Source organism: Salmo salar, chromosome 18, assembly GCF_965601325.2.
Source record: "Salmo salar chromosome 18, fSalSal1, whole genome shotgun sequence".
NCBI classification, from domain to species: Eukaryota; Metazoa; Chordata; class Actinopteri; order Salmoniformes; family Salmonidae; genus Salmo; species Salmo salar.
The window spans coordinates 81680950-81700430 of NC_138308.1; the positions used below are offsets into that span (position 1 = coordinate 81680950).

General features: G+C 41.5%; 1 protein-coding gene across 1 annotated transcript in view; it reads right to left on the reverse strand.

The window, feature by feature from the left end:
- Positions 1–17363, reverse strand: part of LOC123728745 (cytosolic phospholipase A2 gamma) — a 30914-nt gene extending 13551 nt beyond the window's left edge. Inside the window, exons 1-13 of the mRNA XM_082965193.1 lie at positions 17229–17363; positions 16804–16946; positions 16368–16563; positions 16060–16156; positions 15819–15959; positions 15651–15728; positions 11705–11740; positions 6107–6274; positions 5825–5983; positions 3903–3983; positions 3534–3617; positions 3105–3259; positions 1692–1866 (exon numbers count right to left, since the gene is read on the reverse strand). Of these exons, the coding sequence (XP_082821319.1) occupies positions 1692–1866; positions 3105–3259; positions 3534–3617; positions 3903–3983; positions 5825–5983; positions 6107–6274; positions 11705–11740; positions 15651–15728; positions 15819–15959; positions 16060–16156; positions 16368–16563; positions 16804–16886 (1453 nt within the window). The 5' untranslated portion in view covers positions 16887–16946; positions 17229–17363. The remainder of the gene's footprint in view (positions 1–1691; positions 1867–3104; positions 3260–3533; positions 3618–3902; positions 3984–5824; positions 5984–6106; positions 6275–11704; positions 11741–15650; positions 15729–15818; positions 15960–16059; positions 16157–16367; positions 16564–16803; positions 16947–17228) is intronic.
- Between the last annotated feature and the right edge of the window lie 2118 nt (positions 17364–19481).

Here is a 19481-nt window from a genome sequence, read left to right on the forward strand (position 1 = left end):
AATGAAGGGCGCGCACTCAGTCATGCACGCAAACCAGCACTGCATGATTCTACAGTCCACTGACAGAAAGGTCTCATTCTTCTTAATTTTTCAGAAAACAAGCCTGAAACAATGTCTAAAGACTGTTGACATCTATTGGAAGCCATAGGATCTGCAATCTGGGTCCTAACCCATTAGATACTCTATAGACATTCAATTGAAAACTACCCACGTCAAAAAATCCACTTCCTGGATGGATTTTCCTCAGGTTTTTGCCTGCCATATCAGTTCTGTTTTACACAGACATTATTTTAACAGTTTTGGAAACTTCAGAGTGTTTTCTATCCAATGCTAGTATATGCATATCCTAGCTTCTGGGCCTGAGTAAGAGGCAGTTTACTTTGGGCACGCTTCTCTTCCAGACGTCGAAATACTGCCGCCAAGCCATAAGAGGTTTTAAAGGTTGGTTCCTGTGCGCAAAGGTTTCTGAGGTCTGGGGAGGATGAGGTTGGCTGGGGCAGGGTGATAGCGTTTATCAGGGCAGTATTTTGTTTGTGTATGTTTGGTTAGGGTGATGTTCCGGGGTCCTTGGTGGTCCCTGATTTTATGGGGGTGTAGCCAGGGACACCCCTCATCCCTCATCACATCTACGTACGCAAACTTATTTCCCTCATTAAAATGCAAATCAATTTATAACATTTTTGACGTATTTTTCTGGATTTTTTGTTGTTATTCTGTCTCTCACTGTTCAAATAAACCTACCATTAAAATTATAGACTGATCATTTCTTTGTCAGTGGGCAAACGTACAAAATCAGCAGGGGATCAAATACTTTTTTCCCTCACTGTACATTACTGACTACACACAGCATTGTTAATTGTATATAGTTTTCTTTAGTTAATAAATATATTTGTTATTCCTTGATCTCTGCATTGCCTCCCTTTTTGTTATGGGCTACAAGCCAGTTCGTGACATATTGACCCCGTTCTGGGTCCGGATCGCGCTTGAGTATGGCTTCTATGGTGCTACCGCCAATGTTTAGATTTACCATAGCATTAGGTTTGTTAAAAATAGAGCCCAGAGAATTAATACAGACACAACACTTAGAACAACTTAGAGACAGAGACTGAGACAGAGACTAACATGCTGACCACACTGCTCGTGTCGCGTGCAGTATTCAATCATTTCACCCACAATGCTTGCACGCTGCAAGTCCTGCCTCTCTCATCTCCTGATTTGGTTTTTAGTAACATATACCCACGTGGGTGATTGAAAGGTGAACTGAAGTCTACACTCCAGTCCAGCCCAGCCCGGTAGTGGTAATGCACCTTAAAGTGCATTATGGCAGGTAGCCTAGTGGTTAGAGCGTTGGACTAATAACCGAAAGGTTGCACGATTTGAATCCCTGAGCTGACAAGGTAAAAATCTGTTGTTCTGCAACCAGAACAAGGCAGTTAACCCACTGTTCCTAGGCCGTCATTGAAAATAAGAATTTGTTCTTAACTGACTTGCTTAGTTATATAAATGTAAAGTAAAATAAAAATACTAATTCCATCATAAAAAGCAGACAGTGTGTGCAGATAAACAAGAAAAAGACATGACACAGAAAAACAAAGAGACAGAAAATAAGAGAGAGGTCAGAATATGGTGTAGTCAGAGAGACAAGTATAAAAGACAGATAGACACTGACTACTATGATGACTACCACAGACCTTTGCAGTTCTGCAGGTTGAACAGGGGCATGTGCATGATGGTGGGCTCTTCAGGGCGTCGCCCCTCGAAAACGTAGCAGCCCTGCGGACGGTCTTTCTCATCTCTCACACTCTCCTTCACCGGGGGAAAGGGGACCTTCTGCTGACGTGCATACTTTTTGGCACTAAACACCGTCTGTGAGGAGCAGGATCAGTAGTATGGTTATGTCAATGTCCTTCTCCTAACCAGCCTCTAGTCCCTACTCCCTAGGCCCTACTTCCAAGTCACAACTACCTACTTCCTAGTCACTATTCTGTAGCCCCTACTCCCTAGTCCCTAGTTCCTACTCCCTAGGTCAGGGGTGTCTCTCATTCCATGGCTGGCTGAGTGGCTGCGGGTTTTAGTTTTTCCTTTCAATTAAGACCTCCACAACAAGGTGAGGGGAGTTCCTTACTAATTAGTACCTTCATTTATCAATCAAGTACAAGGGTGGAGCGAAAACCCGCAGACACAGCCCTCCGTGGAATGAGTTTGACATGTGCCCTAGGCCCTACTTCCTAGTCACTACCTCCTAGCCCCTACTCCCTAGAGAGAGAGCAAGAGAAGGGAGAGAGAGGACAGAAACACCATTAGACCCAACCAAATCATGAAAAAACAAAAAGATAATTACTTGACACATTGGAAAGAATTAATACAAAAACAGAGCAAACTAGAATGCTATTTGGCCCTAAACAGAGAGTACACAGTGGCAGACCCAAACTTAAGGAAAGCTTTGACTATGTACAGACTCAATGAGCATAGCCTTGCTATTGAGAAAGGCCACCGTAGGCAGACCTGGCTCTCAAGAGAAGACAGGCTATGTGCACACTGCCTACAAAATTAGGTGGAAACTGAGCAACACTTCCTTACCTCCTGCCAAATGTATGACCATATTAGTGACACATATTACCCTCAGATTACACAGATCCACAAATAATTCAAATCAAACCCAATTTTGATAAACTCCCATATCTACTGGGTGAAATACCAGTGTGCCATCACAGCAGCAAGATTTGTGACCTGTTGCCACAGAAAAAGGGCAACCAGTGAAGAACAAACACCATTGTAAATACAACCCACATTTATGTTTATTTATTTTCCCTTTTGTACTTTAACCATTTGCACATTGTTACAACACTGTATATAGACATAATGACATTTGTAATGTCTTTTTATTCTTTTGGAATTTCTGTGAGTGTAAGGTTAACTGTTAATTTTTATTGTTTATTTCACTTTTGTATATTATCTACTTTACTAGCTTTGGCAATGTTAACATATGTTTCCCATGCCAATAAAGCCCCTTGAATTGAATTGAGAGGGTCACTACTATCTAGGCACTTCATGTTCTTCTGAAAGGCTTGAATAGGAATAAGTGTGTGTGTGTGTGTGTTTGCCTCAAAGGGGTCTCCCTCGCTGAAGTCCAAGGAGATGATGAGGTCAACCTCCCTGGATGGGCGCAGGACGGGGGGGTAGGGAGAATTCATCTTTAACCCAGCATCTACCAGGTGAATCTTCTCTTTGGATGCCATGCTGCTCGGAACGTTAGTATCTGGGGAGATGGGGGGAAAGGAGGGGTAGACAGAGAGGGAGCGTAGAGAAGGGGGTAGAGAGACAGACAGTGAGGGGGGAGAGAGAGCGAGGGGGTAGAGAGAAATGGGGGGATTAGAGAGATAGGGGGAGCGAGAAGAGAGAGGAGTAGAGAGGGGGGTAGAGAGAGAAAGAGAACCAACCAAGAAAGTAGATATTTTGAAGGGAAACATCAGATCCTGATGACTGATACTAGTTATGTTATCATGTTAGGAAGAGGTCTGATGTTACTGTACCTTGGAACTTGAAGAGGAAGTTGGACGTGGTTCCCCATTCCCATGTTTGGACCAAAGGGAAAATGTTCTTTACAATCCACAACCCTTGGGGAGACACACACACCAATTTAAAATAATTCATATCAACTGGTCAAAAATAATCTCAGTGATGGAGAGAGTATACAGTCTGTTCTATATCCTTCCTTTACTGGAGTACACACACACATACTGGATAGAAAGGTAATAGAAAGGTAAAGGTAAGTTTTTTCTTGAACTGCATTGTTGGTTAGTGGCTTGTAAGTAAGCATTTAACGGGAAAGTCTACACGTGTTGTATTCGGCGCATGTGGCAAATAAAGTTTGATTTGATTTAATGAAAAAAAAGCTTTACCATCGGGGAACTGGGAGATTGTAAATGACATTTTGTCCGTTGTGTTCCTCAACTCCGCGGACATCCCTTCATTTGCATGGTCTGGCATGTAACACATGTAACACACAGTTTGAAAAAGCTCATGAAATGAAGCTTCGTACGTCATTGATTTCATACTTTTGATAAAGTAATACACACATTGGCACAATGGTTCAAAGTTAGCTGCTTAGAGACGTCGACACATGCCTCAGAGCTCCAGTATCAAACACTAACATCACTAGTTAAGGTTAGGCCTTAACTTTGAGTGTTTAGGATTAGGCATTAACTTGGAGTGGCTTGGATAAGGGTACGTTGTCAATGGAAGGTACTATCAAAAAGGTGCATTAGCAACAAGAATTAGCAAACAAAAACACTTAAAGGACTTTTGTCAAAATTGACCCGAAACTGATTTGAACTCCTGACGTTCAGGATTCAAGTCATTGTTGTACTACCACTCACCAACCCCAATCTAACACCTGGCAGGCCAATCTTCAGGATTCAAGTCATTGTTGTACTCTCACTCACCAACCCCAATCTAACACCTGACAGGCCAATCTTCAGGATTCAAGTCATTGTTGTACTCTCACTCACCAACCCCAATCTAACACCTGACAGGCCAATCTTCAGGATTCAAGTCATTGTTGTACTACCACTCACCAACCCCAATCTAACACCTGACAGGCCAATCTTCAGGATTCAAGTCATTGTTGTACTCCCACTCATCAACCCCAATCTAACACCTGACAGGCCAATCTTCAAGATTTAAGTCATTGTTGTACTCTCACTCACCAACCCCAATCTAACACCTGACAGGCCAATCTTCAAGATTTAAGTCATTGTTGTACTCCCACTCACCAACCCTAATCTAACACCTGACAGGCCAATCTTCCATATGTATCCCTCTTGTTATTGTCTGATACGTGCGTGCACACACACTTAGCCAGTAACCACTATCATGTACAGCAGGAACACGTATCCTATTAGTGACTGGGTGGCTGGACATGATGCTGAACCACAGGGGGCTGGTGGCGGGAGAAATCGGAGCATGGGTTTATTGTAATGGATGAAACGGATTGAGAAATCGTACCAAACACGTGTTTGATATGTGTTTGATACCGTTCATGATGCCATTACCAAGCATTACAATAAGCCGTCCTCTGAGTTCTCCCTCCACCAGCCTCCCCTATTGGAGCTGTACTAGATACAGATGTCCACTGTTTATAACTACCTAGTACCATAAACCCTCTTACACTAAGACCATATTACCACATAACCATACTGCATTTTACATCCAGGTCCCCAAACCTTCTGTAAAAAACTCAGCTCCAAGGCATCAGCTCAGTGAACTAACAGGGTCTTGAGTCATGAAGCCAAAGTCAGGTAATAGAAGTGGTACTGTGGAAGCTAGTGTTACCTGAGCAGGTGCAAGGTCTAATGCCTCTAAGAATAAAAGTACTACATAGTGTTACCTGAGCAGGTGCAGGGTCTAATGCCTCTAAGAATAAAAGTACTACATAGTGTTACCATGGCAGGTGCAGGGTCTAATGCCTCTAAGAATAAAAGTACTACATAGTGTTACCTGAGCAGGTGCAGGGTCTAATGCCTCTAAGAATAAAAGTACTACATAGTGTTACCTACCTATAAAGGGTTCTTTGGCTGTCGCCGTGGGAGAACCCTTTGATAACCCGTTTGGGTTTCATGTTGAACCCTTTTAAGTTCCATGTAGAGCCTTTTACACAGAAGGTTATGAATGGAACTTAATGGGCTTCAACAGTACATGGAACCCATAAAGGTTGTTCAAAGTGTTCTCCCACATGGACAGCCAATAACCCTTTTTATCTCAGAGTGCAGGCTGTAGTCCAATGGTTTAACCTGGTGTTGGAGCAATATTATGCCATTGTTACCGTAGCGTTTGTCCTTCCAGTCTTTTGCCCAGCTGTCTGAGGTGAGGATGAGCTCCAGACTGACTGTCTCTATGAACTTCTTTCTCTCCTCCAGGCTGGTTCTCTTCCACCTCTCAGAGTCCATGTTCCACAGCATCTCGCCCTTACTGCTCACAAGACCTAAAGTCATTATGCACATAGTTCATGATAATTGTGTGTGTGTGTGTGTGTGTGTGTGTGTGTGTGTGTGTGTGTGTGTGTGTGTGTGTGTGTGTGTGTGTGTGTGTGATGTGTGTGTCTCACCATTCAGTAGCTGTCCCAGTGTGGTGATGACTTCCCTTGTCTTCAGTGGATCTGGGTCCTCAGCGTACATGATCAGCACAGACACACACCTCACCACTTGGGAGGGCACACACTCACGCACCTCTACCTTCCCTGTACTCTCAAACTCCAACCTCATGCTCTCGTGCCCTGCAGAACAGAACAGGTTGGTCACGTGTAGAAGAGGTGATTTGGAAACACAACCTCCTCTCATGATGTGGTAACCCTGCCTGAGACATGTAAAACTCATGTCGCCCTCGGACCTTGAGGATGTCCTCTTGGCCTATTCCATTCCAGCCATTACAATGAGCCTGACCTTCTATAGCCCCTCCCACCAGCCTCCTCTGGTCAATTTACCTCCCCACACCGGCTGGAATGCGGTTTTAACCAATCAGCATTCAGGATTAGACCCACCCGTTGAATAATGTCTAGTATTGCCCTGTAGTTTGTCTGCTATTGTCCTGTAGTTTATTGTCTATTATACAACAGGTGGGTCTAATCCTGAACGCTGATTGGTTAAAACCAGTTTCCAGCCGGTGTCGATTCCACGTCTAAATCTATGACATTAAAATAGCTATTTACTCTGTTCCATCTGACTACGCAATCCACTGTCTCATCAGCCCAGCCAGGCAATTTATAAACTTGATCTCTACTATAAAAAGCATGTTGACATAATCTCACATTTAATTTAGACTAACATTTAGTTTTCAACAGCAGAGATTTGTATAAACATTGCTGTCTATCTCTGACATTTGCAACATTGTTTCAATTTACCAATTCGATCTCCAGCTGCCCCATAGTAATGAACGAGTATACAATGAAATATCAATTGAAAACAGGTCAAACGAAACAAAGTGCAACTAGTTTGCAGTCTTTTCAGCTTCAGTATGAAGTGATTTTGTTAGTTGTCTTGTTGGATAGCTCCTCTGAACAACAGTGGCCTTGACAAGTGAACAAATTTCTATGCCATGCGAAATCACGCCTCATTAGCCCACTTATGGATGTACGCAAATAATGTCACTAGAAAACAGCTTAATTAAACAAATTCAAATGCGGCTACATTGCTGTTATTCTGGCTTTTTGCCATGACTGTAATTAGCCGTAGTTGGCTAGCTAGCAAGCAAGGGATAAGAACGTCCAAAACTTGGGTCCCTCCACAGCCTCATAGAGGATCTAGATAATTTTTCTAACCTCTCTGGATTACAACCAAATTGTGATAACTGTACTATATTACGTATTGGATCACTAAAAAATACTAGTTTTACATTACCATGTAGTTTACCAATAAAATGGTCTGACGGTGATGTGGATATACTCTGTATAAATATCCCGAAAGAAATAAATTATCTCATTCCAATAATTTTAATAGAAAGTTAGCAAAAATAGATAAGATCTTGCTACCATGGAAAGGTAAATACCTTGTGGAAAAACCACCCTGATTAACTCTTTAGTCATATCCCAGTTTACCTATTTGCTTATGGTCTTGCCTACACCTAGCCAACAGTTTTGAAATGATATGAGAAAAAAATATAGAATTTTATTTGGAACGGCAAGCCAGACAAAATTAAACAGGTCTATTTATATAATGAATATGAATTTGGAGGGCAGAAGTGATTAAATATTAAAGCATTAGACCTCGCACTAAGAGCTTCAGTCATACAAAAGTTATACTTAATCCAAACTGGTTCTCTAGCAAATTAGTAAGAATGTCTCACCCTATATTCAAAAAAAGGCCTTTTTCCCTTTATTCAGGTTAACCTCTCACTTTCAGTTATTTGAAAATATTGCTATTTTTCAATCCATTTTTTAAATTTTTATTTCACCTTTATTTAACCAGGTAAGCTAGTTGAGAACAAGTTCTCATTTACAACTGCGACCTGGCCAAGATAATGCAAAGCTGTGCGACAGAAACAACAACACAGTTACACACAAGTGTACAGTGTGTGCAAATGGCATGAGGAGGTGTTATGAAAATTTTATGATTAAAGGTTTGACTAAATGATTTCACCCTGAAAATGTATAACCGAGTGATTATAAGATGAAGGTACTAATGTGTGTGTGTAGGAAAAGTTTAAGCTTAAGGATTTAGCAATGTAAGCAAGACATTCAAGGAAAAAGGGGAACTGTTAACCTGTTAGGGCTAGGGCGCAGTATTTACACGGCCGGATAAAAAACGTACCCGATTTAATCTGGTTACTACTCCTGCCCAGTAACTAGAATATGCATATCATTATTGGCTTTGGATAGAAAACACCCTAAAGTTTCTAAAACTGTTTGAATGGTGTCTGTGAGTATAACAGAACTCATATGGCAGGCAAAAACCTGAGAAGATTTCATGCAGGAAGTGGCCTGTCTGACAAGGTGTTGTTGTTCTTGCCTCTGTTTATTGAAGACTGAGGATCTTAGCTGTAACGTGACACTTCCTACGGCTCCCATAGGCTCTCAGAGCCCGGGAAAAAGCTGAACGATATCGAGGCAGCCTCTGGCTGAAACACATTATCGCCTTTGACAAGTGGCCGATCAGAGGACAAAGGGCTTATGCGCGTGCCCGAGTCGACCCCATGCTTTATTTTCTTTCGTCTGTTTACCTAATTGCAGATTCCCGGTCGGAATATTATCTCTTTTTTTACGAGAAAAATGGCATAAAAATTGATTTTAAACAGCGGTTGACATGCTTTGAAGTACGGTAATGAAATATTTAGAAATCTTTTGTCACGAAATGCGCCGTGCGCATGACCCTTATTTACCATTCGGATAGTGTCTTGAACGCACAAACAAAACGCCGCTGTTGGAACATAACTATGGATTATTTTGGACCAAACCAACATTTGTTATTGAAGTAGAAGTCCTGGGAGTGCATTCTGACGAAGAACACCAAAGGTAATCAAACTTTTCTAATAGTAAATCGGAGTTTGGTGAAGGCTAAACTTGCTGGGTGTCTAAATAGCTAGCCCTGTGATGCTGGGCTATCTACTTAGAATATTGCAAAATGTGCTTTCACCGAAAAGCTATTTTAAAATCGGACATATCGAGTGCATAGAGGAGTTCTGTATCTATAATTCTTAAAATAATTGTTATGCTTTTTGTGACATAATCTAATGTTTTGCTTTCGTTGTAAAGCCTTTTTGAAATCGGACAGTGTGGTTAGATTAACGAGAGTCTTGTCTTTAAAATGCTGTAAAATAGTCATATGTTTGAGAAATTGAAGTAATAGCATTTCTAAGGTATTTGAATATCGCGCCACAGGATTCCACTGGCTGTTACGTAGGTGGGACGATTTGGTGCCACCTACCCTAGAGAGGTTAACAGACAGCAGACAACTTGTGAGCACTGTGAAACTAATAACAGGAAGAAGGTCTCCCCACCCAGGGAGGGGAGAAACCTTTAGGCTTACAGTAGATTATGTAACATGGGGCAGGATATGATAAGCAATGTATGTGATGGAGAAGACTTGTAAATAAGCATTGACAGTGTTAAAGAAGAGGAGGAGGCATCTGTAAGGGGTATGACATATGATATGACCAAATGTTAGGTATAAAAGGCTGTGTACATTGTATGATATTCAGAGCTCTCGTGAATAAACTTGGTTGATTATTGTAGGCTGGGCCTCCGTCTGTGTCATTTAACCAGAACCTTACAAACTCTGGGGTGCAGACTGAGTAGTTTAATTGAAGTTCAGTTTATGAACATTGGGAACAGAATTCTCATAACAGGAGGTAAGGCAATAAATAGGCCATAGTAGCAGAGTAATTACAATTTAGCAGATTAACACTGCAGTGATAGATGAGCAGATGATGATGAGCAGATGAAGGTGTGTAAGTAGTGATACTGGTGTGCAAAAGAGCAGCAAAGTAAATAAAACAATATGGGGATAAGGTAGGTAGATTGGGTGGGCTATTTACAGATGGACTGTGTACAGCTGCAGCGATCGGTTAGCTGCTCAGATAGCTGATGTTTAAAGTTAGTGAGGGAAATGTAAGTCTCCAGCTTCAGCCATTTTTGCAATTGGTTCCAGTCACTGGCAGCAGAGAACTGGAAGGAAAGGCGGCCAAATGAGGTGTTGGCTTTGGGGATAACCAGTGAGATATACCTGTTGGAGCGCGTGCTACGGGTGGGTGTTGTTATCGTGACCAGTGAGCTGAGATAAGGCGGAGCTTTACCTAGCATAGACTTATAGATGACCTGGAGCCAGTGGGTCTGGCGACGAATATGTAGCGAGGGCCAGCCGACTAGAGCATACAGGTCGCAGTGGTGGGTGGTATATGGGGCTTTGGTAACAAGACGGATGGCACTGGGATAGACTGCATCCAATTTGCTAAGTAGAGTATTGGAAGTCGGATAGTCAGTTTTCCTATCAGTAGGATAGTCAGTTTTACTAGGGCAAGTTTGGCGGCGTGAGTGAAGGAGGCTTTGCTGTGAAATAGAAAGCCGATTATAGATTTGATTTTGGATTGGAGATGTTTGATATGAGTCTGGAAGGAGAGTTTACAGTCTATATACAATCAATCAAATGTATATATAAAGCCCTTTTTACATCAGCCAATGTCACAAAGTGCTGTACAGAAACCGAGCCTAAAACCCCAAACAGCAAGCAATGCAGATGTAGATCCACGGTGACTAGGAAGAACTCCCTAGAAAGGAAGAAACCCAGGAAGAAACCTAGAGAGGAACCAGGCTCTGAGGGGTGGCCAGTCCCCGTCTGGCTGTGCCAGGTGGAGATTATAACAATAATCTCGGTTGGTTGCAATTTAAATGTAATGTTTAAATCCACCAGAAAAGACAAAACAAATAATACACCAGATATTGTCGTTAAACTGAAATATAGTAATTGATTAAAAAAAACATTAAAAAAAAAGAAAAAAAAGAAAGTATCATCTTTGTAGATGATATCATCAATACGAGTGGAGTGATGTCATACATGCAGCTAACAAAAACATATGGAAATGTCTGCTCTACCCAAAATTACAACCAACTAATTGCAGCATTACCGCAAAAATAGAAGGAACTTTTTTTAAACTGTATTTAACTAGGCAAGTTAGTTAAGAACAAATTCTTATTCACAATGACAGCCAAACCCAGACGATGCTGGGTCAATTGTGTGCCGCCCTATGAAACTCCCAATCACGGCCTGATTGGGATACATTATGGAATCGAACCAGGGTCTATAGTGTCTCCTCTAGCACTGAGATGCAGTGCCTTGGACCGCTGCGCCACTCAGGAACCCATAATTGGTTAAAGAAAATTGTGATAAATAAAAAAGTATACCAGTTTCATTTAAGGACCAAAAAATTGACAGCCGTGCCATATAGATTGCAAAATAGTTGGGAAGAGATTTCTGACGTACCGATTCCATGGCACATGGTTTTTGAACTGATACGCAAAATGACGCCGGATTCAAAACTTTTCAATTTCAATTATTATACAAATTCTTGCAACCAATAGAATGTTATTTATATGGGAGATACAACTTTCCCAGCACTGCAGATTTTGCTGTGAAGAGGAGGAATCATTAGATCATTTGTTTTGGTACTGTCCATACGGCCACAAGCCCAGGAATAGCTGAAGAATTGCAATATTTACCTGGATCTGACCCTGCAGATGACAGTACTGGGGGATCTGAAAAGTCATAGTCAATTGATCAATAATATAATAATACTTTTAGCAAAAATGTTTATTTTCAATTTACAATCTGTAAAAACAATGAGAATAGAAAGGTTCAGAAATGTTGTGAAAGATCATAGCACAGTAGAAAAATATATGGCAAATAGAAATCCAATATGGATGGTGTTAAGAGATAGGTGGAAGGGGTTAAATGGAGCTGAAGGTTGGGACTAATAACAACAAGATAACTAATGTAAAACATACTGTGCCCGTAAAATGTATACAGGTTAAGAACTTTTTTGAAAAAGCACAATTTGAAAGATATGGAAATCAAACCGGATGGACATCAGAAATAGATGGAAGAGGAGTGACAGGAGTAACATATATGTATATATAACTATTGTAAAATAGACTGTCCATAAAATGTATATAGTATGTATGAACTGGAAATACAGGCCTAAGAATGGTTGTTCACTAGTTTGCTCCAATTGGGGGAGGGTTGAAGAGTAATAAAGGAAATGTATATATTTTTTTAAAGGTACAGTTGAAGTCTGAAGTTTACATACACCTTAGCCAAATACATTTAAACTCAGTTTTTCACAATTCCTGACATTTAATCCTAGTAAAAATGCCCTGTTTTAGGTCAGTTAGGATCACCACTTTATTTTAAGAATGTGAAATGTCAGAATAATAGTAGAGAGAATTACTTATTTCAGCTTGTATTTATTTCATCACATTCCCAGTGGGTCAGAAGTGTACATACACTCAATTAGTATTTGGTAGCATTCCCTTTAAATTGTTTAACTTGGGTCAAACATGTCGGGTAGCCTTCCACAAGCTTCCCACAATAAGTTGGGTGAATTTTGGCCCATTCCTCCTGACAGAGCTGGTGTAACTGAGTCAGGTTTGTAGGCCTCCTTGCTCGCACACGCTTTTTCAGTTCTGCCCACAAATTTTCGATGGGATTGAGGTCAGGGCTTTGTCATGGCCACTCCAATACCTTGACTTTGTTGTCTTTAAGCCATTTTGCCACAACTTTGGAAGTATGTTTGGGGTCATTGTTCATTTGGAAGACCCATTTGCGACCAAGCTTTAACTTCCTGACTGATGTCTTGAGATGTTGCTCAATATATCCACATAATTTTCCTCCCTCATGCCATCTATTTTGTGAAGTGCACCAGTCCCTCTTGCAGCAAAGCACCCCCACAACATGATGCTGCCACCCCTGTGCTTCACGGTTGGGATGGTGTTTTTCGGCTAACAAGCCTCCCCCTTTTTTCCTCCAAACATAACGATGGTCGTTATGGCCAAACAGTTTTATTTTTGTTTCATCAGACCAGAGGACATTGCTCCAAAAAGTATGATCTTTGCCCCCATGTGCAGTTGCAAAACGTAGTCTGGCTTTTTGATGGTGGTTTTGGAGCAGTGGCTTCTTCCTTGCTGAGCAGCCTTTCAGGTTATGTCGATATAGGACTCGTTTTACTGTGGATATGGATACTTTTGTACTTGTTTCCTCCAGCATCTTCACAAGGTCCTTTGCTGTTGTTCTGGGATTGATTTGCACTTTTCGCACCAAAGTACGTTCATCTCTAGGAGAGAGAACGTGTCTCCTTCCTGAGCGGTATGACGGCTGCGTGGTCCCATGGTGTTTATACTGCGTATTATTGTTTGTACAGATTAACGTGGTACCTTCAGGTGTTCGGAAATTGCTCCCCAGGATGAACCAGACTTGTGGAAGTCTACAAAAAAAATTCTGAGGTCTTGGCTGATTTCTTTTGATTTTCCCGTTATGTCAAGCAAAGAGGCAATGAGTTTGAAGGTAGGCCTTGAAATACATCCACACTTCCAATTGACTCAAATTATGTCAATTAGCCTATCAGAAGTTTCTAAAGCCATGACATAATTTTCTGGAATTTTCCAAGCTGTTTAAAGGCACAGTCAACTTAGTGTATGTAAACTTCTGACCCACTGGAATTGTGATACAGTGAATTATAAGTCAAATAATCTGTCTATAAACAGTTGTTGGAAAAATTACTTGTGTAATGCAGAAAGTAGATGTCCTAACCAACTTGCCAAAACTATAGTTTGTTAACAAGAAATTTGTGGAGTGGTTGAAAAAGGAGTTTATGACTCCAACCTAAGTGTATGTAAACTTCCGAGTTCAACTGTATGTGTGTATATATATTTGCAAAAGAATATATGGGAGTTTGGAAGTGATGAAGACATTTACATTGATGGAAGCTATAATCTATCTGCAAAATTAATGCTGATCACAGCCAATATGGCAAAAGATCATTTAGAACAAACGACTGGGTCGCGTCCATAGATAAAGAACAAAAAGACTGAACGGCTGGGTCGCGTCTCTAACAACTTAACCGGCCGGCCGGCTTGGGTAGCAACCCTAGATTTGTGTTGCGACTATATCTTGTGGAAGGATGAAATAGTATTAATAAATATATCAAAATAATGTTTTTAATAAAAATATGTCAATCATTATTTGAATATGTAGCTACCCCATTGTATAAAAGTGATTATGCCCTCGAAGCCGGTGTTTGGAGGATATATTGGCACAGTTTGCTGACCTCGGCTTTGTCTCGAACCTAACAACTCCCGTGCCAAAATATCCTCAAACACCGGCTTCACTGGCATTATCACTTAAGTATTGTCCTTTATTTAACTAGGCAAGTCAGTTAAGAACAAATTCTCATTTTCAATGACAGCCTAGGAACAGCGGGTTAACTTACAATGGGTTCATTCATCCCCCTCCTCTCCTCTGTAACTATTCCCCAGGTCGTTGCTGTAAATGATAACGTGTTCACAGTGAACTTACCTGGTAAAATAACAGAAAAATAAAATAAAAAATGACCTTGTCAGCTCGGGGATTTGATCTTGCAACCTTTTTGTTACAAGTCCAACACTCTAATCACTAGGCTACCTGCCCCAAAGTAGTGTCTAGTAGTGTCCTGTAGTTTATGGTCTAGTAGTGTCCTGTAGTTTATGGTCTAGTATTGTCCTGTAGTTTATGGTCTAGTAGTGTCCAGTAGTTTATGGTCTAGTAGTGTCCTGTAGTTTATTGTCTAGTAGTGTCCTGTAGTTTATGGTCTAGTATTGTCCTGTAGTTTATGGTCTAGTAGTGTCCTGTAGTTTATTGTCTAGTATTGTCCTGTAGTTTATGGTCTAGTATTGTCCTGTAGTTTATTGTCTAGTATTGTCCTGTAGTTTATGGTCTAGTAGTGTCCTGTAGTTTATGGTCTAGTAGTGTCCTGTAGTTTATGGTCTAGTATTGTCCTGTAGTTTATTGTCTAGTATTGTCCTGTAGTTTATGGTCTAGTAGTGTCCTGTAGTTTATGGTCTAGTAGTGTCCTGTAGTTTATGGTCTAGTATTGTCCTGTAGTTTATGGTCTGGTATTGTCCTGTAGTTTATGGTCTAGTAGTGTCCTGTAGTTTATGGTCTAGTATTGTCCTGTAGTTTATGGTCTAGTAGTGTCCTGTAGTTTATGGTCTAGTATTGTCCTGTAGTTTATGGTCTAGTAGTGTCCTGTAGTTTATGGTCTAGTAGTGTCCTGTAGTTTATGGTCTAGTATTGTCCTGTAGTTTATGGTCTAGTAGTGTCCTGTAGTTTATGGTCTAGTAGTGTCCTGTAGTTTATGGTCTAGTATTGTCCTGTAGTTTATGGTCTGGTAGTGTCCTGTAGTTTATGGTCTAGTGTTGTCCTGTAGTTTATGGTCTAGTATTGTCCTGTAGTTTATGGTCTGGTAGTGTCCTGTAGTTTATGGTCTAGTAGTGTTTTGGAGTATTGTTTTACATTTTTTTGTGTTTCTTTTTGATTGAAGGTGATTCTCTTTGTTGTTGTTGTTTCTTTGTGTGTCTGTACTGTGTCTGTTCCTGGGTTGCAGGCTAACTAGCATGCTGTACTGTAGCTTACCTCCAAATAAGCTCCAGATCTTTTTTACCACATAAGCATTGTTCACCTGCTTGTCTGCAAAGGCACTCCCACAGATACCTGCCCAGCAACAACAAACAAACAACAATAAATTGATGTGTGTGTGTGTGTGTGTGTGCACGTTTGCATGTGTGTCTATGCGTTCTCCACCTTGCAGCAGAACCATGTCCATTTCCTTCCTCTTCTCTCTCAGAGTCCCGCCTTCAAACTGGCTCCCAAGACAGGAAGTGGGGATGAAAGCGCCCAATCCGGAAAAGCCGCTCTCGTAGGGGGTCATCTCAAACCACACCCCTACAGAAAGTTGGTAAATTACAGAAATGTACACTCATTGGCTTTGTCTGACTCAGAAAGTTCTGAATTTCCAAGTTTGCATGAACCCTGCATAAGTCACCTTTAGTGTCATCCTGTCTGTGGCAGTCCAGGTCTATGGCGCTGTAGATGGGGTAGGGTTTGGTGTTAGCATCTTCAGAGAGACAGCGAGTGTGCATCTGATACAGGAGAGAGAACAAGGGGGAAGAGATGGGGAGTGGAGAGATGGGGGGGTGGAGAGGCAGGGAAAGATGGTGGGAGGGGGGCAAGAGAGAACAACGGTGGTGAAGAGATGATGGGGGATACAGAGGCAGACACACACACACACACACACACACACACACAGACAGATAGACACACACACAAACACACACACAATCATACACTGACCTCTTTCATGAAATAGGATGCAGTGAATGCGCCCCAGAAGTCAGTGAGGTTGAAGTCCTGGTTTTGTGCTTTCCTCAATTTCAGCCACTCCACAGCTTTGCTCAAGTCCACCGTAGAATCCTTCAGCTTCTTTATCATTTCATCACAACGCTCCTTCGACAACAAGGCTGGATCGCTGTACAGAGATGACATGCACCTGTGTGTGTGTCAGTGAGTGGGTGAGTGAGTAAGAGGGTGTGAGAGAGAGATACCTCATTTGTTTCAGCACATTCAAAATTAACTTTCCTGCTAAGAATAATTGTGTGTGTGTGTGTGTGTGTGTGTGTGTGTGTGTGTGTGTGTGTGTGTGTGTGTGTGTGTGTGTGTGTGTGTGTGTGTGTGTGTGTGTGTGTGTGTGTGTGTGTGTGTGTGTGTGTGTGTGTGTGTGTGTGTGTACCAGGTGGTGCCTGACACCCCACACATGTAGAGGAGGCTGCCCAGCAGGTTGTCCTGTGCCAGTTGATGCAGAGATCCCAGCATGCCCACTGCTGCCCTCTCTCCTCCACCTGACCCCAGCAACGCTATGTTAGGAACATCCTCCTGAGAGATGGGGAGAGAGAGGGAAGGAAAGAGAACGAAAGACAGACAGACAGAGAGAGAGAGGGAGACCGAGAGAGATCAAATCTAAAGGATTTCACATCAGTGTCCCATCATACAGTGCATTATATATGGATGATGGGGGGGGGGGCTAATAGCAGGCAGCTGGAGACATGGGAGTGGGGAGGGGGCTCCATATGTAGCTGGCTGTGGAGACAGGGAGGAGTTAGAGAAAGACCATGTGTACCAGAGAGAGTGATCGATAGAGAAGACAGGAGTACCCACCAGTTCACAATTGATACCCTGATCTTTCAGCCACTTCTTAATCAGAGTCTTCCTCAACGTCACGTATTTTATCTCTTCATCATTGATGGAGTGAGACAGACGCACAGTCTGACAGAATGAACGAGAGATGGAAAAAACTGTACAGGATATTATTTCATAATGATACAGTTTGTTTTAATTGAGCCATAACATTTATAAAGTAACATGGCATTTCAATTGAAAGTTATTTTAAGATAATTAAACATAATTCTGACAGTTTATACTCTTACTTTGTCAGAAAAGTAGATTTTATTCCGTAATTCTGGATGCATATTCATAGCTATGTATTACAGTACAGTGTGGTATGTTGCAGACTAATGTCATCCTCATATTCTGAGTTTCTTATGAGTACAGTATACAGTGCCAGTCAAAAGTTTGGACACACCTACTCATTCAAGGGTTTGTACTATTTTTTTTGTACTATTTTCTACATTGTAGAATAATAGTGAAGACATCAAAACTATGAAATAACACATATGGAATCATGTAGTTACCAAAAAAGTGTTAAACAAATCAAATTATATTTTAGATTCTTCAAGGTAGCCACCCTTTGGCTTGATGACAGCTTTGCACACTCTTGGCATTCTCTCAACCAACTTCACCTGGAATGTTTTTCCAACAGTCTTGAATGAGTTCCCACATATGCTGAACACTTATTGGCTGCTTTTCCTTCACTCTGCGGTCCAACTCATCCCAAACCATCTCGAGTGGGTTGAGGTCGGGTGATTGTGGAGGCCCGGTTATCTGATGCAGCACTCCATCACTCTCCTTCTTGGTCAAATAGCCATTACACACCTGGAGGTGTGTTGGGTCATTGTCCTGTTGAAAAACAAATGATTGTCCCACTCAGCCCAAACCAGATGGGATGGCGTATCGCTGCAGAATGCTGTGGTAGCCATGCTTGTTAAGTGTGTCTTGAATTCTAAATACATCACAGACAGTGTCACCAGGAAAGCACCCCCACACAATCACAACTCCTCCTCCATGCTTCACGGTGGGAACCACACATGCGGAGATCATCCGTTCCCCGACTCTGCGTCTCACAAAGACACTGAGGTTGGAACCATCCTCATCAAACCAAAGGACAGATTTCTACTGGTCTAATGTCCATTGCTTGTGTTTCTTGGCCCAAACAAGTCTCATCATCTTATCGGTGTCCTTTAGTAGTGGCTTCTTTGCAGCAATTCTACCATGAAGGCCTGAATCACGCAGTCTCCTCTGAACAGTTGATGTTGAGATGTGTCTGTTCCTTGAACTCCGTGAAGCATTTATTTGGGCTGCAATATGAGGCGCAGTTAACTCTAAGGAACTTATCCTCTGCAGCAGAGGTAACTCTGGGTCTTCCTTTCCTGTGGCAGTCCTCATGAGAGCCAGTTTCATCATTGCGCTTGATGATTTTTGCGACTGCACTTGAAGAAACTTTCAAAGTTCTTGACATTTTCCGGATTGACTGACCTTCATGTCTTAAAGTAATGATGGACTGTCATTTCTCTTTGCTTATTTGAGCTGTTCTTGGCATAATATGGACTTGGTCTTTGACCAAATAGGGCTATCTTCTGTATACCACCCCTACCTTCTCACAACACAACTGATTGGCTCAAATGCATTAAGAAGGAAAGAAATTCCACAAATTAACAAGACACACTGTTAATTGAAATTCATTTCAGGTTATTACCTCATGAAGCTGGTTGAGAGAATGCCAAGAGTGTGTGAAGCTGTTGTCAGGGGGGGGGGGGGGTAGGTTTATGACTCCCATAAATACCTTTCCCCTTTTTCCTCTCTACTCTACTGATGTGACTATTGAAAATCCCTTGGTTAACATAGAGATTCTGGGGACATCAAAAGGTGGGAAATGGAACCATATTTCGGTAATCCAACCAGTTGAAAATATGCGTTGGTACTTAATGAATATGATGTCAGATCAGTTGGCATCTGAGACATTCTTACAGTTTATGTCATCCTATCATTAGTATCTTGGAAAGACTACACATTATAGTTATCAGATTCACATGGAATTGTTGTGCAATTTAAATGTTTAAATATGAAACTATTTGTGAAAAGATGAAATGTAATTTTAGCTTCCAAATGAGAGAATTGGGTTTTCATGAGTGAACTATGCTCAACTCAGTGGCCCCGCCCAAGTGAAGAGACATTGGTTATAAACTATGAAACACGCCCTTCTCTCCCCTCCTATATAAAGCTCTTGACGAAAAT